Source organism: Hetaerina americana, unplaced genomic scaffold (genome assembly GCF_022747635.1).
Source record: "Hetaerina americana unplaced genomic scaffold, ioHetAmer1.1.p SCAF_74, whole genome shotgun sequence".
Taxonomy (NCBI): Eukaryota; Metazoa; Arthropoda; class Insecta; order Odonata; family Calopterygidae; genus Hetaerina; species Hetaerina americana.
The window spans coordinates 561303-587102 of NW_027287361.1; the positions used below are offsets into that span (position 1 = coordinate 561303).

At 34.5% G+C, this 25800-nt stretch overlaps 1 protein-coding gene across 2 annotated transcripts in view; it reads left to right on the top strand.

The window, feature by feature from the left end:
• Nucleotides 1–25296, top strand: part of Rad23 (UV excision repair protein Rad23) — a 42412-nt gene extending 17116 nt beyond the window's left edge. Inside the window, exons 6-8 of one of the 2 annotated variants that reach the window (XM_071596064.1) lie at nucleotides 4909–5241; nucleotides 19785–19858; nucleotides 23452–25296. In XM_071596064.1, the coding sequence (XP_071452165.1) occupies nucleotides 4909–5241; nucleotides 19785–19858; nucleotides 23452–23562 (518 nt within the window). In that variant the 3' untranslated portion in view covers nucleotides 23563–25296. The remainder of the gene's footprint in view (nucleotides 1–4908; nucleotides 5242–19784; nucleotides 19859–23451) is intronic. The other variant, XM_071596065.1, reaches the window with a different exon arrangement.
• The last annotated feature ends 504 nt before the right edge of the window (nucleotides 25297–25800 follow it).

Sequence of the window (25800 nt, forward strand, 5' to 3'; positions counted from 1 at the left end):
CAAACATCTTGTTGCTGATACAGTACTTCTTGAAAGTCTTCCCTATCTTTTCCTCAGAAAGGGTTCTCCATGCCGCAGAAACCATCGTGCTACTTTGTTAGGAGAAGCTCTTTTGATTTTTCTTGTAGCAGTTCACTCACACTCAGATGCAGACGACCATGAAATGTACTGTTCTCAGAGTTGGTCCTTGAATGCCTTATTAATGCCAACATCCATTGAATGCAAAACAGATGTCATACCTGCAGGAATGACCCCCAAGTTCTGACTTCATCCTTTATATCTTATTTTTCACGGGATTGGTAAGATGGCCCTGGAAAGAGTCCAGTACAAGCATAGAGGACTGATTTAAATGGGCACCTCGTCTGCATCCCCACTTGTTGTTTGTTAACCAGTCAATCATTAATTCTTCTGTCATCCAGCCATTTTCTTGGACCTGAATGGTGACATCTTTTGGGATCATTTTTCTTTTTAAGATAAGAAATGGTGGCAGCCTGCGACCGCCAGATGTAGCGGCCAACATCACCGTCACTCATAGTTTTTTTATGCCCTGTTGTCTTTAGAAAAACTTCTTTGACCCTATTTCTCTGAATCGTGTAATTTGGTGGCACATCTTAGTAAATTGCATTAGTTTCATTTGCATTAGCCATCTGCCCCAGCATGAAATTTACTTTCTTTCTTTGGGAGCTTCTGACAAATTGACTTTTGCTGCTGCAATACCAGCCCTATTTGCCGCATGAATCGTTCTGCCCATCCTCAACTTGCCTGAAATTGTGTGCAAGGGATGCCCAAAGATCTTGCTTTGTTGTTGGCTTCCTGTTGTAATAGGTTGTAGCTCACAAAAAGTCTGTCTTGTGATTGATATTCCAACGCTGCTATTTCGATTTCAGGGAATATTCCATATTTTGGCCCCGTGAACTTCTTTTGCGAAGATGTGCATGCAAAAATTGCAGTCTCTTTGTAATGCCATTGTCTTACACTGCACTTGTTTACACCAAATCTTGCTGCTGCTCTTCTATTTCCATTTTCTTTCTCGAACAAGATAACTTGTCTCCTCAACTACATGGTGTAGAATACTTGCTGACACACGCCAGGTCTCGGTTCTTTACTCATGCTCAATCACCCTGCTGTCAGGAAGCTTATCTAAACAAATAACCTAAAGTCAAACATTTCCCTGGCCAACAAAAATGTGGCGTTAAACACTTGGGAAGTGTTAAGGTACAAATATTCTTTCCCTTTTCCCTTCCTTTTTACCTGTTTTGCCTGTGTTCAAATGCCCAACCCCAATTCTGAGAAATGACCACTCACTAATACCTATAATCTCCTAAAACATAGGTTTCCACTTAACACTAACCAAGGCATCCCTGAGAGCCAACGTCTGTTTGAGCCCAAAATAAGCTATGGCCATTATCTTGTCTGCCAATTTTACCATCTTTGTTCTCTTTGGTGCCTGATTGTCTTTAGAAACCCACTGTTTGGACTGTTTCCTATGTTCTGGAGTGTAGTTGTGTATCCATGTTTCGTCCAAAGTTATGTATCGATGCAGAAACTTACCAGGATTGCACAGAAAAGCACCAAACCAGCCTCCAAATCGACCCCCCAATTTATTTTATTGTCCATTGAGAGCAAGCATAGCTCCCATTTTGCCAATATTTTTTTTACTCCCAACTTTTCACACAAAATTGAAAATGCTTTATAAACCCAATGACATGCTTTAGGTCTCAACTATTTTGCCAACTTTGATTGGTGGATCACTCAAAAGCATGTAGTGGATTTTGGCAATAATTGTGGGGGAAGTCACTTCTACTGGTTGTCCCAGGTGATATTCATCATTTGGGGATATGGGCACATTTAAACTCACGTACCCAACAGTCAAAAAACCAGAGCGGATGTGCCATAAAATTCATCAGACTTTGATTTGATCTCTTTTAATGTAAAGCCTTTTAAATGGAAGTGTTTAGTCACCACAAAAAACTCGTTTTATTTGCATTTTTCTTAAGAAAAAAAAGTTTGTTGCATAAATGGACTATGAAAGTGAAATCATTTGAGGGATGTAGCTGAAACTTAAACAGCAGTATAATGGGAGATGAGACTTCCTGAAGGCAAATTTTTCCCAATATCATGGGCATCATCTCATGGATTTACTCAGGAATTATTGAACGACCCATATATCACTGTGACAAGGCATGGTTATACTTCCTACTGTGTTGATTGGAAAGAATTAAATGACTGCTAACTGGAATGTATTTAGTATTAGGATTGATTGTATAATTGTTTGTATTAGTGTTCAAGTAAACAAACTTGGCATCAGGCACTCAAGAGTTAAAAGTATTTGGAATCTTAGGCAGTCACCCTATTGTGGCTTGCTGTGATTTGGAGGGTTGCATTAGTTCTTTTTAACTATTTCTGTTGTGTCACACAAGATGTTTTAGTATTTTGAAGAATATTGATATTTTTGTTATATTTATCTAATTGAATTAAATATTCATGAGCTCAAAAATGTTGCATGGATTTAAACTCATTTGCATGATTTAAAAAATATTTTTAGATATTTAATTTAAACCATCATTCTTGGATGCTATTGAAAAGCTGCTTGAATTTTTCAATAAAGCTTGGTTTTTCAATTTTTCTTTTACATTATATTAATATGTGGGAGATATTTAGTGCATTGCATTTCATGATGTTTAGCTAATTATAATATATATTGGCTGTAATAGTGACTGTCCATTTGATTATCACACGTTTTTTTTAGTATTATATTATTTATAAAGTATAAAAACCTATATTCAACATTAACTCCCCTAATATGATAGTTTGATTTTTGAAGACATTTATTATGCATTTCAATACATTGCTGAAATATTGTTGCCCTTTGTTTTTACTTTCAACCCTGAATGTTCTTGCTGGTCCTTACTCCAGTTTTTCTTTCTTACATAAATGCATGGGCTAGAAATGCATATTTAATGCATTAATAAATTTGATAACAGCTGAGAAAAACTCCATTGCCAAGTAGTTTTGGTAGCAATAAGTTCCCCTCATTAACAGAGCAGGTTGGAGAGTATTTGTATTTGTCTGGGTTAGAAAGGCTTTTTTCTCTTTAATTCACGACATGCTCTGTCAGTTCATCCTGTTCTTCTACTTGAGAAACAAATGGAATGAAACAGGCTTTTCAGTTAATTTATAACGAGAAATTAGAGTGAATGCCTTTGTAGAGCTAATGATCAACATATCTAAATGGGCAATCTGTTGAGCCATTAATAGTGGATGATGGTTAATTTCATTTGTGGCTTCAATGTTGCTAGTGTGGATAATAAACAAATTATCTAATTTTTTGCCATTGAAAGAGAAAAATAGATCATTATAGAAATTTATAAAGAAACATACTTTCTGCCTTTTGAGTGAATTCTTTTAGCAATTCCGGATGTCATTTTAGCTCGGTTTAATGTAATGCAGTGGTGTATCTACTTTGTCATTGGCCATCAGATTTCTTTCTATTTAAATATCTTTGGTCAGGTTCAAGGAGTATGCCCTATAGGTGCACCAAAATCCTGGCACCACAGTAGTTATGCCACTGATATATTGCTTTTATTTACTTATATAATGTTACAGGGCTAAGGTCATGATACATTGAAAAATGATAAATTAGTGAAAGCAGTGGTAGTGTTTGTTTGTTGTATAAAGTAGGTTAGTATTGCATCCAAGCTTTGTTATTAATAATGTTGTTATCATCATTAGTATAATGGTGATATATTGTTGTTTATTATTTTAATGTTATTTATTTGAAGCAAATATATTATTTCCATTAACGTCAGCATAATATTTTAGTTAAATTCCTGAATTACATTAGAAGTCACTTTTCATCTTCATAATTTTTATGTTTAATTTCTTCTGACATTCATTAATCAAGGTTTTTTCTAATTTCCTTCATGTGTGACTTATGTCATGTCATCTTTATTCACCATTTAGAAACACTGAAGAAAAGTTAGGACATATTTGTTCATATTCAGTTGAGAAAATCAGTAATGGCTCAAATTTAAGAACTCCCATGTTATCAATTCTCATTTATTGTACCTCGTAGGTAGGCTTTGAAGAATTGGAGATGAAGAAGTTTGTTTTTCGCATCTGGCTGGAAACATTTCCTAATTATCAATAGTCTGCAAATTGTGTTGTCACACTCCATTCAGTGAGAGAAAATAGTTTGGGGTGAAACTTAAGGGGAAGACAGATTAGGTGGAGCCATTGAGATATGGATTGCCTAATTGGCAGGGCAAGCCAGTGATTTATTTCTAGCATTATACGTTCTGAAAACTATGTATAATATTCTACATTGAACATTAAATCAATATTTTCATTTTGACAAATGTGTCAGACAGTGCTGAAAAATTCTACTGAGTGTTGGTGATGTGTATTTTCATGTATTGATAGTGTGGTATATATTTTTATTTTGTGTCCAAATTATTACATAGTTAAAATATACCACCTGAATTTATGGAAGTCTAGGCTCTGCATTTGCTATTCCTTGCTGTATCTTAGCTGATTTGCATAGGCCAAAACAAAGAGAGGGTTAGATCAAATCATATAGATTACTCATCTGAGGTAGGCTGACTTTAAAAGAGTAGCAGACGCATCTTTCCAGCAATCAGGCAGTCAGCACTAATGAGGTGAAGTGTAGATTGACTCTTTCTTATAATCCTCATTAAGCATCGCTCTTGGGCTTTTTTCTTTGGCCGAATGGAGTACCTGTCTTTTTCCATGACTTGCAGTGTCTGTTCTTGATCGGTAGCATGAATATCAGCCAATGTCAGACTCTTCCGTAAATTAAATTTGTGGTAGATTTTAGACTGGTTTGAATTGACATACACTCTTATATCCACCCCTCTTGCTCGGTCATTATGCTCGTAATTACAACAGAGGATGGAGGAGGCAACTCGGACGACCCACTCGGATTCCTCCGGTCCCAGCCTCAGTTCCAACAGATGCGTGCTGTGATCCAGCAGAATCCTCCGCTGTTGAACCTGGTGCTCCAGCAAATAGGTCAGACGAACCCAGCTCTCCTGCACCTCATCTCACACAACCAGCAAGCCTTTGTGCGCATGCTCAACGAAACCTCTTCTCCAGCATCCTCTCCCGGGCCCACCCTGACCTCTGGAACCCCCCCCTCAGGAAACCCACCCTCGCAACAGCCTCTGGTTGGGACGCCTCCACACAGCGGCAGGTCTGGGGGAGGTGGTGGGGCAGGAGCAGGTGAGACATTGATGGAAGAGACCCTCAAGTGTATTCTATTGACTCCTCTTCCTAAGCTTCATGTTCGAGTTTTTAAGTGTTGTTAAAAATAATACAGTTGGTTGCTCTGTAAGAAATCATCTCACCATCATCACATTTATTATGTAGTTATGACCAAGTAGTACATACAATACCAATCAAAAGATTGCTGTGGCAAGAAGCTTCACGTATACTGCGTTTGTGAGAGGCAGGTTTTCTCTTAAGAAGAGGTTGACTTTCATCCAGACATTTTTTCCATTCACGAATGTCCATATTCCTTGGTTGAGATGACAAATTAGTCTGACTACATAGCAGATCCCCTTCTCTGATTCATTCATTTCACCTAGTTAGACCCATCTGTTTTCTCCTTTTTTTTAGCACCAATAGAACAACTTCAAATCATTTAGTGTTATTTACTTTTATAATTTTTGTTTGTGTGTGACACAATAGGATAAAGTTATGTACTTAAAGAAACATTTTACTTTGTGTCAAGAAGTTGCCCCATAGTTTGGGTACTTTCCTTTAGATTTAGCGATTGTGTTGTGCATTGCTATGGTCGCTACTATGTGGGGTCAGTATGCTTTTATTCATATTAAAATTTCATACTTGCCTTTTTGGTGCAAATAATGATTGTTAAATGTGACGGGGCATTTTTGCACCCAAAATAATAAGAAAATTAGGCTTCAGTAATTTATGGTGGCTATGATCGGACTTATTTAACAATTGTTGCTCAATTTTATTAACTGCAGTATCTTCAAGCTTATCGTCATTGTCAATGCAATGCTTTATGTTAAGAAATAACATAATAAGCCAAAACTGGCCTGTGTTAATAAAAAGAAAATAATGTTAAAACATTTGAATTAAAATTAAACAAATTTTTGCTGTCAGAAAATTAAAGTTATAGCATTGTCATTTTAGTAAGCCTGAATATTAAATGGAGAAGACTGCATAATCACATTGAGACAAAGCTGAACAAACCATAATTTTGTATTTTTGTGCCTTTTATAGAAACTTCTGTTTTTACTTTCCTTTTATTATTCACAGGGTATGATTGCAAACCTTACTGACCAAAATTAACGTAAGAAAAATTAAATGAGAGAGCTAGACTAATTTTAAATTTAATTGATCACTAAGATTGTGCACCCTATTTCTGAGTAATTCTTTATGCCTAAGATTACACTGTAGAGGGTGTTAAATTCATCTGGAATTTTTTACCCAACCATTTTGAGCATTTAATTCATTGGTATGTTTTATGTATAGCTATCTGATGATCAGATAATCTTCTTCATTGTTTTTCTGTAATATTCTAAGCTTAAAAAACATAACTACATATAACTTCACTGATATGTGATTATGTTAGGTGATTGGTAACTTTCGACAGTTTGTCAAGATTTGATATTTATAGTCATGGGTTTTAGCAGATTAAAACTCATATTAGATTTCACTATATCAATTCTTATTTCATTCTCGGTGATAATGTACCGCATTTTGTTAAGAGCTGCTGGCATTGTAATTTGCAAAAGAGAATTAAAATGGCTGATGACAATTTTATACAGAATAATGTGTGCATGAAGCAGGTTTGGGGACCTATATTAGGATACTGGTGTTATTTAGTTGTGCAATATCTATTTATGACTATTATATCATGTGGCCTATGGGAATTTTTTTTAAAAATTGTAATGTTCCAAAAATCAATATGAAAATTGAATATAAAAGAAACTTGAAAATTTGCAATTCAAAGATTAAATTAACAGACTTTATATTGCATGGGGCTTTAGTTAGAGGAGCTTTAATGAAAATATTTCTGTGGTTTGTAAATAGGAAGAAGTGAGAAATGAGAAAATGACTGGTCGACTCTGAAGTCTATGCAACTGCTGTTGTTTCTGTTTGGCTTTTTTCATTGAATGATGATAGATGGACACTATGCGAGAATATTGTAAGAAATTATCAGATATTAGCAAAACAATAAATTTCTAGAAATCATCATTGAATTCTGAAAAAAAAATGAAAAAAATATGTCTGCATTTTATATATTTAGGTTTTTTCCCCAAACACTATGAAAGGCCAAAATAATATCTACTGGGATTTCACCATTAATTAATTTCATGTATAAATTCATTAAATATTATATAAATTGAAGAGAAGTTATTCCCTTGGATGTTATAAAAAAATGTTGATTTTGTTTTCAAAACCAGACATCACATAGGTAATATGAAGCAGACATTTCCCTAAAACGGCACATTTCATGTCACCCCAAATCTTTTTTTTACAATGAAACAATTACCATCCCAATTTGGAGAAAATGCATAATTGAGAGGTAATTAAATACCTGTATTCTTGTTCTTCAATTTTTCCTCAAAACCATTACATAATTGAGAAATAAACTAAGCAAAAAATTATTTTGTAAAATTACATATGTGATTAACATATGTAAAATGTGAGTCCAGTGAGTAGAGTTCTAGGCTACTGACTGGAGGGCCTGAAGTTCGATTCCAGTAGATGCTTCTGGGCATCCTCATCATCACTCAAGCTTGGTGATTTTTTGGGTACCAGATCTTCCTAGGAAAACTCAGGTGGCCCAGGGAAAGGAACTAGCCCTCCTTCTAGGTTATGTGAAATACACCCACTACCGAGCTTAGTATGAGTTGAGCTCTACCCTCACCTATCAAACAAACCGTAAGGTTGATAACTGTGGTTGGTGGGTATATACTTGTATAATTGGTTTTTCTTTTTGTTTACCTTTTTGAAATTCTCATGCTGAAAATTCACACTGCTTCATCTTATGCCCAACTGCATTCAGCATTACTTAAGTACAATTTGGCAATTCTTATTTTTCAACAGTTTCTCTCTACAGTTTTTTTATTTGAGAGATGGTTGAGGCCGATGCTTTGTGGAAATCCATTGGTAATGCACAAAGATAGACTCAAAGACTTTGCATTTCCACAGAAAGAAATTCATTGTAACCTAGGTACGCTACACTGTAGCATCATCCAGACTCTCTGGAATCATCTGGACTCAATCTTTCTTTGAGCTTTACACTTTTTTGTTGCACGTTGTGAGGCTGTTTGATGTCAAATGGGAGCAAATAAGTTGTTGCAATCGAAATTTGTTGTTTTGAATTCAAATAGTTATTTGATTAATTATAAAGGAAGCACTGCTGCTTCAAAATAAATTTTATCTTTGTTCTTTGTTTCAATTTCAATTCAAGTTTCAATTACAAGTTTAAGTATATCAAGATTTACACGTCAGTAACTAATGGATGTTGCTCATGGACAGTTCTTGATTAAAAATTATATATTTTTTAGATAAAATAAACTATTTCAAACACCGTTATTAACCAGTTGAAACTGCATGGCATTCTACTAAATCACATCTTGACAAGAATGAGCATGATTGTTTAGGTAAAGCATAATAATTTCTTAAAGTTGAATTACATTTTTTTACCAGTAGCTCTCTATCTACCAAATGGTATGTGATTTGCTTGGGCTGACAAAAAAATTACCAGTTTTTAATTCTTTGAAAAGTTTTGTGCTGGTGTGTCTATTTGCTTTAAAGTATTTGATTGATGTTGATTCTTGGTGTATGATCCTAGAATTCATAGATGGTTGCATATTGTGCTCAGTACATGAACAAATAACTTTTAAATTCTCAAACTGAAAAACTTTGTTACATCAATTTTTAACTATAAAGGAAATACATAAGTACTTTCAGTGAAAGGCATTCGAAACTTTTCAATGCTGTTTGTTATCCTGTTCTCTCTCAGTGGACAGTGCTTTGGACCCATCAACAATTTCATTGCAGTAATTTATCTTGTTGAACTCAATTTTTGGAAAATTACGATCTTGCTGCTCTAAAATAATCTCACTTGGTTTAAAAAAATGATTCATTTGAAGTATGTAACTTATTGTGAGTCACTTGTAACCAAAGGACCACTTTGTTTTTTATTATTTTCTCCGATATAAATTAGAATGGATGCAAAAACGTTAGAATTCTAAGTATATACCTGCCCTGAAATATTACTGTGAGCAATCTGGTGTAGTAATTATAAACTTTCAAGCTATAAGCCTATGTAAGAATTTAGAGGATGTGCATTTTCTGCTTTGATAGGTGTTATATCTTAGTTTTGAAGCAAAAAACTGGTTTAAATCCTTTTTGATTTTTAATATTGTATAGTTAGAAGCTATCAGCAGGCATTCGCCTGAACAATATGATATTTCATAAGTCCAGGAATGGATTGTTTAAGCTGCATTGGATTAGAATGTGCGCATCCATTAACAGTACTATTTTGAAATTTGACATATATAAGGTATCTGTTTGTTACTGTGAAACTTAAAAGTATGAAATACTGGTTGAACAGGAATAGAAATAAAAATCAGGGTAGCAATAAGAGGATTAGTGGACCAAATGAAGAGAGCACTGGGACGAGGTCTAAGTGCTTGGAAGGAGATGCTAGAGCTGAATCTCAAGCTTGAAGTCATCCTTTATTTGTACTCTAGCATGTTCTGTATATATCAATTCATTTCTTGTGCATTTCTGTTGCAGATCAGTGTAATTTTTATCCGTGTAGGGGCAGACAGTTTTTCTTTTCGTTGCAAAGTCACAGTTTTCTTTGTCCTCAATTAGTCATTTCTTTTGAATTGCCTAATTTGTCCAGTCCATGATTTCTTGTTTCGTTCATGGCAAGCATTGGAACTGAGTTGAATGACTTGACTGGTTTCAAATGTTTTTTTAACACAAACAGGAAAGTATAGTGGTTTAATGCAAATATAATTTCAGCATCATGTCAGAAATGTCAAATTTAAATCCTTTAGTTGTGTAGATTTTTTCATTTTGTATTTCACGATTCCTTTCTCTTAATATCCCACAATATAAGCTCAGAGAGTAATGTGCATGGTTTTCAAAAGGGTTGAGAGAGCACTAGTGAGGTAAAGGATGAGTCACTCAGCATAAGCACGGCACAGATCATCCCAATTTTGAACTGAGGTGCCTAACCACCACTCGCTTAACCGTGAGTATAGTTTGTTCAAATACTGGCTTGAATAAAAGTTTCAAGTGAATAATGTTATGGTATTTGAACATTTCTACTGACGACCCATAATTATTAGGGTTTGTTCAAAATCATTCACAGATATATTTCATCTACACACATTTATAAATTGGAAAATCTTTTTGTACGCATGACAAAGGCATCAGGAATCTCACAAAATGCTACAATTTCCCACAAATAGGTAAACTACTTTTTGCTTGTGTAATATTTATAATTAAATAAAACTAATGTAAAAAGTGGCTAAGTTTAATTTGACATCAATAAACCTTTAATGATGTTCATGAAAATGGCAAAATATTCAAAGCTCCAAACAGGCTCATTATTTCTTAAGATTCTCAATAAGCACCCTGAATTTCCTAGAATGGCATTCATCAATGAAATGAAAGGCACTGTAAACATAATTGACTATGAAGCACACATACACTCTTGTGCTGATGGGAATGTAGATATAAGGCTCCATGTTTCAGCTGAAATCACTTGAGCAATACTAATCAAAATGGCAATCAGATTGATGGATGTGTTGGCTTAGTCATTGATTTTTTATCAGGCAATAGAATTCCATTCCTGAACGGCCCTAATAAAACATATTCCAGTGCTTTATGATTTTAGAGTTTTTATGTATTGAATGCAAGTTTAGTGGATTAGATAACTACAGGAGCAGCTGAGCCATGTTATATGGCTCTTTTAAATAGCTTTTGATGTCACAAAAGAAGATGGAGGGGAGAATGGGAACATGGCCTCATCTTCCCCTTAATCAAGAGGCATAGCAAGCATAGGTCACCAGAAAACTTCCTGGATTTCACTAATTTTGGAATCATCATGGCATACTCCATGAGGGCAAATATAGGTGAGCATAGGCTTTGTAATGCTAACAAGCTAGCGAGGGACACAATTAATTTCTTAAAAATTAGGCTATTATAAATTTCAATTATTTTTAATTAACATTTTCTCTTCAGTCAGTTAAAATAATTGAATAACTTTAGCCCTCTACTTGAAAGATTTTTTACATAATCATGTGTTAACCCTATACATAAATGTTGACACATGTACTTCAGGTTCTTACAGTTCATGGATCTCAAGAAAGCTGTCCACTCCAGGGCCTTACTCGAACTATTATCCCTAAAACACTTTCCCCTAGAGACTGAACTTTTGCATAATTGATTGTTCCATGTCATGTTATTCTGAGAGTCACTGTGCTCATTTTTCCACTTACTTGAGGACAAAGCAATGACCTAATCCTAATGATCTTATTGTGACCAAGCCCTTTAACCTTAGAATAATAGTTCAGTTTTATTCCATAGGTCAATAAAGTTTGGTAATTATTAAAAGAATATAGTCATCTATGCAAAAGCCTAATAATTGCCAATAAAAATTTAAAATAAACTCGTTATGACTACGAATGTAATTATAAAGTGAGCAGACATGTCATGGCATAGTATTTTCAAACTACTAAACAAATATTAATTCAAACAATTCCTTTGTTGAGAGTGTCGTTCAAATTATGTAAACAGTTGTTCTCTAGGGATGAAGGGCCAATGAACAAAAAGGGATAATATTAATTATCCCTTTTTATTCATTGGTCTCTGCCTACATATCATTTTAGCATGAGTCAACAAAATTTTTTCCCTGTATATGGTGAATCCCTGCCAGTACAGTCAAACTGCTTGGCAATAGGACTCCAGTTTACTAATTTTGCTGGCAATAACTTTGGAATGGTACAGAAATTCGTGAAAATAAAAGGATGCATGCATATGCTTTGTAATGAGAGGAGTGAATTTTTGATAGTTTATTTCCACAATTGGGTTTTCAGTCTTCTCTTTCAGGTGAGCCTTGGAGGATACCTGCAATATTTTTTTAAGCAAAGATCTTGATAGATGACACTGAAGTAGCAAAAAATTGCCAAATATCACTTAAAATCTCCAAAATTGTGGCAAATTTGCTAGCCACTAGTCTCTTGTATTTTAAATGTTGTAGTGCAGAAGCTATGGGTGGAATTGAATTTCGTCTTTTAATAAGTCAATAAGACATTTTCATTAAATATTAATGTCACAATGTTACATACCTTATTTCTCGAAGCATAAGATGCATAGAGGTGCATTACATGCTCGTATGATTTTTCAAGTTAGACATTAAAATAAATTCTGAAATCAGAACAAAAGTGTTTTGATGTTGACACTTATATGAAGAAATTATAATTGTTGCATTAAAAAAATTAGCAACTACATAAATGGCCATTCATTGTAGAACCCCAGAAATTGATTTCAATTGCTGCAAAAATCATACACGCAGTTATTTTCAATCTGGAATTCTTAAATCTTTCTTTCATATTTATGTGGCAGTTTGTTTGGTATTGTAGTTCTGGTATACATGCAGAGACAATTTATCTTCATACATCTATTAGCATACCAGAAAAATTGGCAATAGATATACAGGGTCCTTACTTCGAGTATCGGGACTGGTTCCAAAAATCAAAATTTATTGCAATTGTCATTACAATTACTTCATAATATTCAAGATACATTCCTCCTGCATTGATACACCTGTAGTTCAGCGCAACTGCCACTTGGCAAATGCCCGCTGGAAGTCAGTTTCCGGAATACTGTTGAGAGCCTCTGTCGTTACCGCTTGAACCACCTCGATGAAGTCGAACCGATATCCTTTGAGGTAATAACATTTTCGAGAAAATCCTCATTTTCCTGAATGTCCAAAATTTCCACCTGTGACAGTTTTTGTTCCTTACTCAAGACTTTCGGCACCTGCTTCGCGCACACTTTCCTCATCGCAAGATCCTCTGTTACAATGCTGTGGACGGTTCCAATTGAAAGGCAGGTCTCCTCACTGATAAGGGCGATGGTTAAACAGCTGTTAGAGTCCAAAACTTTTTTCACTATGGCCACCTGAGCATTGGTTCAAGCGGTCGTTGGGCGTCCAACGTGGTGCTCGTCTTCGACAAGCTCCTAGCCTTCCTTAAACATTTTGTGCCTCTCAAAAACTCTCGTGTGGCTTAAAGCATCATCTCCATAAGCCTGTTTAATGAGTTCAAGGGTCGCCGACTTGGATTTTCTGAGTTAAATGCAAAAGTTCATAGTGTAGTGTTGCTCAACGGTGTGCTCCATGCTGCCGCGACGACACCACAAACAATCGCTCGCCACAAAAATCCACCAAGTCTCAATGCATGCCTGGAGGCAACTGAACTAAAGTACGCCTGAGTGGTGGGTGACCTCTCTACTGAGCCGACCGGTTGGACCTTAATCCACTACTCTGTACTTATTGTACGCACCCAGTACCTGTCACCAATTTTCTTGCTTCTGTTAAAATCATTTTTGTTAAAACAGTAATCCTGTTCCTCATGTGTTTTATCTAGTTCTTTACATGTTCTTCGCGCTCAGACCATTTAGGAGCCCATGAATGTAAGGTTTTAATACTCCTGTATGCAGTCACTAATTAATCTTCTGCTTCCTTCATTCTTGTATCAGCTTCTCAGTCGGGCCAAAATGCCTTTCAGGCGCACTGTGTCCTTGTTCTGAAACATAATTCAGGGGTTCCAGTTAAAATGCAAGACTATCTTCTCCTTTTATATCTCGTGTGATTATTCTAATGAAACATTTTTATGCTCGACCCTTAAGATACCGGCTGGTTTTAGAGTACATTTTGGAGGTAAAAAAGTATCTTATGGGCTGGGAAACACAGTCATTTTAATACTGTTGGTGGCATCTTTTAAAGAACTATTCACAGTTGGGTACTTTTTGGTATTATTAGGTAATATTTGAAAGGAATCTCAGAAGAAAACTGTCGTATAATGACCCTGCCCTAAGTCAGTCAGAAGGAAATTTTTCCTTCATCCCATAGTCTGAAAGTTCTACACATTTCCAGCTTAAAAATTAATTAGAATAGAATATTTTTTTTTAGCAGTAATCAACTGCATTTGGGTAGGTTTTTGATAAATCCTCTGAGTAAACCCTACGTAACTCCTAATCCTTAATTAACATTATACAAAATATCCCAAGATCCCATTCTACAGATTACAATAACTTATTATTTATCCCTGCATACTTTTCACTTCCCTTAATTTCATTGAGAATACCTTTTGTTTTCCTCCCTCTACTTTGCTTTCCCAGTATTCTCCCATCCATTACCATCTTCAGCATTCCATAGCTTCTTGTTATCCTCTACATCCATCTGTCCTGCCTAATTTGAATTTTCCCAACGACCTCTCTTACCATACCATACCTAGAACTTGAATGTTCATTTTCCTTTCCATCCTTCTCCAAACCCACATCTCAGAGGGATCTATGCTTGCCCTCCTGTCTAAATGATCAAGTTTCTAAACCATAAAAAACTACACTCCATATTAAAGTCTTCACTGGTCCTTCCGGTAGATATTTACTTATGGCGACAGCCATTAACTATCACCTCTTTGTAAGTACTGCTTAATGTAATTAAATTCTTCTTTTAATGGCTATACCATTCTCCCCTCCCTCATTGAAAGCATTCCCAAATAGGTGAACTCTTTTACAAGATCTAGTTAGTCCCCCAACTACAATGTTGAGCTATTATGAACTATAAAAATGTTACTCTGGAGACATGCCTTTGATATTCTAGATTTTGCCGTGTGATTTTTCCCGTGAAATATATTTCTTGCTCAATTCTTGACCACAATGGAAAGTGCTATTAACATTTAAATATTGAAACTTATCTCTCCAAAATAGATTCCATTATCTTGCTTCATGGTTATGTTACACCTCTTGCTACATACTGCTTTCGTGACTTGAAGAATGCTGTGTAGACAAAACTTGTCATAAAGAAATTATAATTTCTGGCAATTATTTTTATGCATGTTAACATCAAAATGCAGTGTAAAGAATGTAATAGACTAGCATTATGCAGTAGTGATGTATAAATCTTACCAATATTTTTCATGATTTTGAATTTCACCTCTTTCTATATTTAAATTGCATGTTTTGCACATTTTGTTTTATGTACACATTAGAATGTTATAAAAAGTACTACACTACCAAGAATAATCGGAGTGAAAACACTAGACCTTGAGTTCCCTGTTTTTTTGAAAATTTTTAAAGCAGTGACAAAATGTAAATTAGCCATGAATTTTGTTCTTACTAGTACTACAACCATACTGCAGGAACTTGACGATATTTTATTTAATTCTAAGGTAGCCCTGAAATGTAATATAACTTCCTACCCAAATGTCATGGAGCTGCCTGCTGCAGGTAATAGAATGTGATGCTTCATGTTTTTTGATTTTGGCTCTATTTTAACTTTGATCTCACTGACTCTCTCACTATTTTAAAACTCCGATCTACAGAACTCATCCGAAATTCTCTCACCAGTTAGATGAAAAAAGGATAATTCCTGGCTCACTAACTATTGCTCAGATAAGCACAAAATGTTAGGATAATAGTCTTCAAACAGTATTTCTAACTTGGAAACTTCGTTTCTTACACATTGAATTGTAGTATGCATAATGGACAACTAAGTTTGCCCTGTATGGAAACTCATTGTTAGTCATGTATGATTTGAGTCTACAACCTCATTAAGAGGCAATTGGGAAGCACAATTTTCCAAAATAGCATCTTTAGGAAACATGAAATGACTGTCTACAATGCCATTTGGCCAAAAGTTCTTAAAGTTGTCGACGTAATTGGAGTGAGGGTCAAATTTAAATGGCCTGTAATGACTCATCATGAATTTTATCCCATGAATTACATTGAAGATCAAATACCATCTCATGATGTCTACAGTTTTTGCTACATCACTTCTGCCGAGATATTTAAGAAATTTTTTGTGCTGAACGGAGAGCAATAATTAAATACCTTAGCATGCACAATTTGTGAGTTATTCAACTTTCTCTTTTAAGAAACATTTTTTTAAATCTCTCGTCTAATGACATTGCACAAATGTCTGTGTCATGAAATGTAGGGATGTCGTTGGGGATATCAGGTATAGATCAATTAGTAGTCATTGTATTAACTGCTGTTTCATTCATAGAGGTGTGTATGTTAGTGCCATTCTTCACGTTAGTAGCTCAAGAGACCTACCAGTGGAAGACTTCTTTAAAGTCATTTTAAAAATTGCATGTCTCAAGTTTTTCTTACTTAAGAGCTCAAGGTGTTATATTATTGATCAGTTTTCTGAGGATCAAGGCTGCCTCAATTAATTTATATGCCAAAGCATCATCATCCATTTCACTGAAGTTTTACAGCCATATATCCATGACTGGGTTTGCAAGAAAAAACCTCCTTCCATAATTCAATGCCCACAGCCATGCCTACTAATCAAAGCATACTGGCATGGCATGAAAAAAATGAGTCCTAATTTTTTCCATTCAGTTCTGCATTTTCTGGCTGCAAAAATTATAATTTTAATTAACTCAGCAGATGAATCCAGAAAGTCATTAAATATATAATTTAAATATGAAATTCTTGAGTCTGTGACCACCCCGATAATGCATGGAAAATACTAAAAATGTGTAATCAAAAAATAAATCATTAATTTGAAATGAAAAATGGGATTTACTGGCATTGAGAAGGAAGATCCAGCCATCATTCTATATAGCTGTAACATTGACATATTTTAATAATTTATGGCTAATTTAATATTTTTATTCATATTCTAATTTTTTTACTCATATCACATTCAATGAAAAAATATCACAAAGTTGATTTGAATGAAATTAGCATTGGTGAATGTATTCGGTTGAGTGTTTGCTATGAAGCAGAAAAAAAATGATTGATACTGTTATTATAAATTATGCAAATGTAGAGAAGACATCATGTTTTGTAAGAAGTGTAACACACTTTGAGTTAAGTTATTACAATATTTGTGATACAATGTAAAAATTTCCATTTTATGTTGATATTTAATGGAACAAAGTGAAGCCTGTAAGAGACATAAATCACAGATTCAGGTGTAATGTGGTGGTAATGTTATGTAGTAAAAGAGGTAAAAACTCTTGGAAAAGTGGCAAATTGTGTGAGTTTTTGTCTCTGTTATCCTGTAAGAGATATTGGAAAGTTTTCATTTTTACAGGAAAGCTTGTTCTTCATTCTCACCTATAATTAATGTTTATCATTGTTGCTTATATTTAAAGCTGCAATTTTAGAATGCATTAGCAGTGTTTAGTACTCTAGTCTGTGCCACAGTATATTTCTGACTTTCATGATCTCCCTTAGGTGGTTTTTAAATCACTAAAACCTATATTTTGATTGCACTATCCACCATAGGATACTGTAACATCTTTAAAATGGTTGTTTAAAGTGTTATACTGTTGTGTCTTTTACTTGAACTTATCTCATTGTGTCACAAAAGTTTATCTGTTGTAAAACTAGATCCACAGCTGCTCATGATGAGTCTATAAGAGCCTTCAGTTTTACTACATAATTTCAAAAAGAGGAATAGTAATGTTGCTCTTGTTGATGTCAAAGTTACATAGTTACTTCTTATGATGTGATGAAATGCTAAAATTTGAACCATCAAGCTTATTCTAGTGGATGAAGTCTTATATGTATAATGGTGCATTAATAGTTCTGTACCTGTAGAGCTATGTCTCTAAATTCCAATGTTAAATTTGATGGAATTCACAATCTGTGCAACTTGTTTGTGAATAGTCCCAGGTGTGTTCTCTCATACCAACTTACTAACAGCAAGTCCATATAGGGAGCAACAGGTTCTTTTTGCCCAAAATAAATTGGGAAGTTGCGTTAAAAGTTCTTTGTCTCAGCATAAATGTTACAGCACTTAATGTGGAAGAGGAGGTTATCTCAATTTCATAATACACAGGAATGCCATGCCACCCTTTAAGCTAAGTTAGCTAAGACATAAAAGAGGATAATTGGCTTAATGGAGTGACATTTGACCACAGCAATCTGTTGGGAGTTGTAAACTTTAATGCATGGTATAGTCATTTTATCTCTCCAGGGCCCAATTTCTTAGAGTTGCAAGCCTATGCACAAACCCTCTGAATGCTGGGGCAAACCAGTGTCTTGTAATTTTTTAAGCGTTTAAATTTGTGTGTGCTGTCATGTAGATGATGAAAAAGTGCTGCACATTAGCAGACTCCATGGGTGCAAGTTACAAGGATTTGTAAACTAACTGGTCATATTCAGGTTCTCTCCTTGGAGGCAACTTAGTGATGCCAAAATGCATGATTACTGGCAGCATTGTAAGAAATTTGTTTGGAACTAACTTTGATGTATGTACACTATAAATCCTGCCAATTAATGTGATCAACACATTATAAGGTGAATTACATGTCACATTTAAATTATGTCCAACTAATTAACTATCCATTCCTAGGAATTAAACTAAAGTGTTTTGACGGAAAAATTATGTACAACTATATTTGTGGTAATTATGTTATAATTCTTAAGTGATTTTCTCGGTGCGGATCAATTTATTTTTAATTGTATTAATGTGATTGAGTTGGTGCTTGATGATACACTGCTTTCCTTACATTTGCACATTGTAGAGATACGAAAATGGCCTTGAAGATAGAACACTTAAGTAACCAGCCAGTGTCCCAGGTTATGCAGCATGATCAAAAAAAGCAAAATTAAAACCATTATTAGCTTAATATTAGATGTAGTTTTATTGATAATTAGCTCATTATTTTGAGGCGCTGAATTCGATTTGAGTGGTGTTCTGCTTATTTCTTACTTTTTATTGCACTCAATGGAGTATTGTAACTTTAAATTCATAAGCAAAAGAATGTAATAATTAATGCAGACATTCTCTAAATTTTCTCCTCATGTTATGCTCCTGTCTCTTTTATTTTATCACTTAGTACCCTTTGAATTAATTTAATACAATCTTCTGCGTAGTATGCTGCTCTCACAGAATGCCATTGATGTTGCATTTATTTCATTTGTGTTCTTTTTAGAAAATTTTAGAATTTTTACTCTAAAAAACAGAATTACTTGTGAAGTTTAATTGAACTATGATATATGGACTGATTATCAGTAGTTGTTATGCACAAGTATATTCCTGAAAGCAATTACAGCAATGGTGTACTGCATGCATAACAGAAAATTGTGCAGTTAACATACTCTCTTTTAGGTATTTCTAGATAATTTTGCATGGAAAAAATTACAGAAAACGAAATGTTAAATATCATACATTCCTCTGTGAAAAATTTACTGTAACAAACTCATGCAAGGTGTGACACAATGTTAGCATATATATTTATTATTACCAATTTTTGAACTGCACAAAGCCATTCGTAAGTAAATAATTTAAAGTTTGCTTGTAGCATTTAATTTTATCTAGATAATGAGTTTGAAATTTGACGAGACTGGGCCTCTTTGTTCAACTCCTCCGAAAACATAATTATTTCAAATTTCAGCATATACTTATGGAAAATAATTAAGATTTAGCCTTTGAAACTTAATGATTATAATGGTCGGTAATTTGAACATTAATACCCGTTTCAAATTTTAATGTCTCAATTTAATTTCTTCAATAGGTGGAGCTGGGGCTGGTTTGTTCCAGTCAAGTCTAATTCAAATTACTCCTCAAGACAAAGAGGCTATCGAAAGGGTAAGTTCAAGTCCAGACTATGTGTATTAATACTACTGTCAGCATCTAGTAATAAAATGATGACAGAGGAAATTTTTCTATGGTAATGGCAATTTAAAAAGAACTGCACACTTTGAGGATGATTAATTGGTTACTTTAATGGGATTGATTATTTCAAATGAACACTTAGTTTGTACAAAAAAGTGAGTGAAGAATTTATGAGATTTTGTGATGTTCAATTCAATTCATTGTTCAATCCTTGAAGGAAAACAGTGGAGAATTAGATAGTATAAGTTTTTAAATCATTTTGATGGTATTCAATTAAGTGATGTAGTATTTTAAATTAGGCATTTTAATGCTCGCGCCATTTTTTAAAATAATGGTGGCCTTCCTAGTTCATTACTGTTAATTTTTACAAATATTATGGTTTAAATAGCACCCTATTTCCATCAAATAAGGTGTTGAGGATATATTACATCCTCATAGAAATACTTAAGGGTCTATGGTGAAGTAATTTGGCCACAAGATTTTATGAGGGATATTTCCTTGCTAAAATATTAGGAAGGCAGCTGTATGCGAGGACGATAGAACAATGTTTGATCTCACACATAGCTAAGGTGCTTCTTAGGATCATGAATAAATGAATGGGGAGGAAGGCAAGTGATGACTTGAGTGGGATAGAGATGATCAGTTTGTTTTTAGGAAGGGGAGAGGTACTTGTGTTGTCATAGTCACTAATGAGGTCACTAATAGAGAGGAACATATAGTACAATTAGGATGTAGTTCTAATGAAGATTTTGAGAAGGCATTAATATAGTGAATTGGGTAGAAGTAATGAATGAGGGGATTGGGATGGTGTGGTGGCTAATGTTCTGGCTTCCCACCCAGAGGGTCTGGGTTCAAATCCCAGAGGCGGCAGATATTTTGCAGTTATCCCTACTTGAGGTTTATATGGAGAGCACTTTCAGTGAGTACGCTGTCTGTTGGATTGGTCATTAACCTGCGGACCCCTTGGTGCCTTTCGTTAAGAGAAGGCTAATGCCGATGTCATGTTTCTCTCCACCCTTCATTCTTTCCTCACCATCCCTAATGGCGCAAATGACCTCAGCCGTTGGTCACCTCCCCTAAAAACTACTACTAGTAATGAATGGAATGCAGAAGATAGGAATGGACTGGAGTGATAGGTGAATTATATGCAACCTTAACATGCCTCAGACTGCTTGGGTTTTTGCTGTGAAGGGCAAGTCAGGATAGTCAGTTCTTGGCAGAGGATTGAAACAGGTATACCCATCATCATCTGTTCTTTATAATATATTTGTGAGGGTAATAGTGATAGGAATGGGAAATGGATAGAGGAAAAAGTGGAAGTCTTAAAATCAAATTTGTGGATGATCAAGCTTCACTTAACCAGTCGCCAAGAGGTTTCAATCATTGATAAGTGCATTAGAAAATCAGTTTATTAGGTATGGGATAAGAATAAGTGTAATGAAACCAAGTTTATCAGGTTTTTGAGAAAGAGGAAGGCTAATGTAAACATTCAAATAGGAGGGCAAAAAATAGATCAGTTGGAGCAATTTACTTTTCTTGGAGGTTTATTGGACCAAAATGGTATACTGGATAATTGGACCAAAATGGTAGCTGAGAAATAAAAAGAGGAATTGCATTAGGCAAAGAAGCTTCCACATGGAGTAGGGAATTGATAATGGTGACCTTGAGTGAGGGTGTTAAGAAAAGATTCATCATAACTTTGATATGGAGTGCTTTTTGTATCGTATGGAAACTTGGTTATTAACGCAAGGTGGATGACATTAATTGGTAGGTTATTGAGATTTGAGTGTGGAGAAGGATGAAAAAGGTAAAATGGATGTATAAGAAAACAAAATAATCAAAAGACATGGTGGGGAAGGAGAGAGGATTTCTGGGAGAAATTTTAAGGAGGCTGGGAAGGTGAATGCAGAGAATTTTGATAGGTGAAAGGATGGCTTTGATAGGGGAAGAATGTTTGGCAGATTAGGAATAAGGTGCAAAAGGATAGGCATGTTGGATGGAATGAATGGAGGTAGAATGCATGTGGAAGTGAATATTAGTTAAATGTGGTGTGGGATGTCAGGTTGTGTCTTGGCTAGGCGAAGCTAAAAGATATGACAATGTTAAGTCTGTAAACCATATTAAACAGTTTACTGCCAAATAATAACACCCCTTTAGCATTTTAAAAATAGTCTTTCTCTATATCTTGATTCCATCATTGAAGGGATGAATTAGACAAATAAATGTGGTTGGAAATCCAAAGATGAAGCAGCTTAATGCTTTAAAAATCCATGGAACCTGGAGAACCATCTCCAATTTGAATGTGTCTATTGCTGCATATGTTTCTTTTTGGCCAAAAAAATCTTTATTATGTGATTTCATTTGGAGACTTCAGCGTGTACCTTAATGTTTTTTAGGTGGGTAAAACATTTTGCTCCAGTAAGGGAAAAATAATTCATTGGAGACTTTAATGTGAACTACCTGATTGGAAGCCGAAAGGTACAAAAGATTGCAATTTGCTTACTAGTTTGAAGCAAACCTTAATTCTTGTATTTTGTTGAAGAGCGTCATGTTAAATAATGAATTTATGATATTTTTACCAAAGTTTTCTTACTTTAAGCCATTAAGTTTGGATTGGTTTCAAGGATTTCATGGGTTTTTTAAATATTTATTTAGCTGCTTCATTTATGGATTCCCTTCACATTGAGCTATTTTTTGATGATATTTTCTCCAACCACTCTACTAAAATCTTCATGCCAGAGGAAATCAAGCAGTATCAATCAATGACTCTTGCATGGGTGCAGACTGTTGTTCTTATCCTTGATTGGTTGGATCTCAAGATGGACTTAGGGGCTTGAAAATCCTCTTGCTTGTATTGAGGAGTAGGTATCTGTCCTTTTGCTGTAGTTTTCTGGGCATTTTGTTTTCTCTGTTGTCTCTCGAATGAGCCTGCGGTAGATTCAGCTCTCATTGGAGTCACTTTCCTTTTGTCGAAATTTATGTGGCCTGGTTTATACCTGTACTTGCAACAGTGGAGAGGTGAAACCTCTTATTGTTTTGCATTCTGCATCATCAAAAAGCCAATCAATATGGATAGATACCAGAACATGAAGCTACATCATACATATAAGATTTGGAGGATGAAACTGTTACTGTATGAGTACTACTGATGTTGACTTACTCCTCTTCATAAACATGTTAATATGTTGATGTTTAGTTAACACAACCAATCTCAGTCACTCCTTGGAGTTTTTATGCTAATGTGACATAATTTTCTGAATATGCTCATGAAAGTCATTTAGACAACTATTAAGGTAGACTTATAGAAATTCATCTTAGTGTTCAGGGAGGTACAATGTTTGAAATTCACTTCAGCTTGCACTTAACCCTTGTGAACTTATTTTAATAAAAAAATAAGAGCCGATGCAGTTAACCCTCAGTGTATTGTGAATTTATGATTGTTTTTATATAAATCATAATGTAATATCTACAATAATTATGCTACAGTTAAAGTATTTATTAATGTGCTCCTCAGTTGAGATATTTTGTAAGTAACTCAAGTAAATAATTTTTCCTTTAAATTACAGTTAAAGGCCCTAGGATTTCCAGAACATTTGGTGGTTCAAGCATATTTTGCATGTGAAAAGAATGAAAACCTTGCTGCAAACTTCCTGCTTAGTCAGAACTTAGACGACTGAGGAGTGTATGAAAGCATTTTGGGGGTGGCAGCCATATCTACCCTGCCCTGTTTGATCCATGCCTGCTCGTCAGAAGCCAGTTTGGTGACGAAGATGCCTCACTTTTGATGCCTACTAATGTCTGAAAATTCGCTCATTTTTTTGTTCACTCTTTTGCCTCCCCCAATATTTTTCGACTACCATCCCTAGAAAACCACCTTAGGTTTATGACAACAGGAAAATAACATCAATCTCTCAGAGGGCATGAAATATAAAAGTATATTTCGTACAATAATGGCCATTTTTAATATCCGTTGGGCCAACCATGTCAATAACCATGTTAAAATGATGTTGTGGGTTGATCTTTATACTTATGCAGTACATGTTGTAGGCCCCAGTGATGATCAATAAATATCCTATCCTGTTACATATCTGATGCCTTTGACTTTTTTTGGATTAATGATGAGACATGAAAGTTTTCTGCTAAAAATTTTCTTTTAACACCTAGTTTTTACCAAAACTAAGGTGATTTTTCTCCTGAATTTATTTTAGCATCATCTCCCCCACTGCTTCTACCCATATTCCTTGAAATTAAAGAATTACATTATGATCACTTATGAGGAAAATAGAGATTGCTTGATTTCCAACTGCAAAATTTTGCTTTATATATTGATGCACAGCTATTCCAAAATTGTATGCAATCAGTAATTGATACATTTAAAAAATCACATATCTCGTAGGATTATTGCATAAAGTTGCATGTCCAGCATAGGTTAAACACTTTGATATGTTATATAATTTGTTTCTTTCACATTAATACTTAAAAGAATGGTTTCAAACTGTCTTAGGTAAAAGAGAAATAGCCACTATCTGATCATCCTGTATGTTGTGTATGCTCTGGCTTGGTTCAGTGCTGTAGGTGGAGGCTGTATATTTTTCATGTCAATTGCAGTTATTCAAATGATATTAGGGAGATTATAAAATCAAAGTTGAAAGCAACTTAAAGTAATTATGAGGGAGAGAACATCAAAAAGGTTAACATTTCAATGGAAAATCAGCATTCAAATGTAGTGGCACTAATAGATTGGCAATGTGAACTTAAGTCTCTATAAATATAAAGAATAATGGGGAAAAATAGTATTTGTTATAAGCACACTTCTCCTATTTAAGTTCTCTTTTACCCAAGGTAAATTTACTAATTAAAACAAAACATTGGACTTGTAAATCAGAAGTTGAAATTGGGTGTATTCTTGAAAATATCTCAGAACCATCATTATTGTGATATGAACAAAGCTGAAGTGAATGAATACTTTTAGCTCCAAAGGCAAATAAGTTATTTGGTGGCACTTAAGTATCCATTGTAATGGGAATGCTTTTGGGAGATAATTAAATATTTACATACCGTAGGAGTTTCTGAGTGAACATTCTTTTAGTGTTCCATCTTATTTTTTGCCTAAAGCAAACCTTGGTTGGCTACTAAATGACCACACATCTAGATATTATGCACATTTATCCTTTTTTATACTTAAATACCAAAACTACACCATCAATGGTTAATTTTGCTTGTGAATCTTGCTGATGTGTACATACATCTTGAATGTAGATATGTCAAATATTTCTCCTTTCCTGTTCCTCAACACTATAAGACATGGCTGCCACCAATATATTTTATTAATTCTGTTAATGCTATCAGTATATCCTGTAATCTGTAAAATTGTGGTTTTTATGCAAAATATAAAAATTATACTTTTAATACTTTCGGTATATGAATCATTAATTTGAGAATCATTATTATAAGTATTTTATGCATAATTAAAAGCTTTAAAAAATATTTAATTAGCATAATTAGTTAACTGCATGGCCTCAATGATATTTACATTTACTCATTTTGAATACAGAGTAAATGTAATTTATAAAAAAAACATTAAATACCACCTTTTTTAAAGCAAATTTAAGTTTTATCCAAGCTCATCAAGCAAGCATACGAATTGAATTGTGTGGAATGTGGTACAGCAAATTAAGGCTTCATTTAAATGAAATAACTACGTATTAAAACTATCAAATTTCATTACACGGTTCATTGATGGCAGCTCTGCCCTGCCACACGGGTGACATTTTTCCAAATTTAACGTAAATTCTGCTGTTTAGTTATTAATCCAGTGTTTGGATTTTCAAGTAACTAACATTAAATATATTTAAGATATGCATTTCATGTTAAGTACCTCTGAGTAGTATCTGCCTATAACTATGAAACTGGGA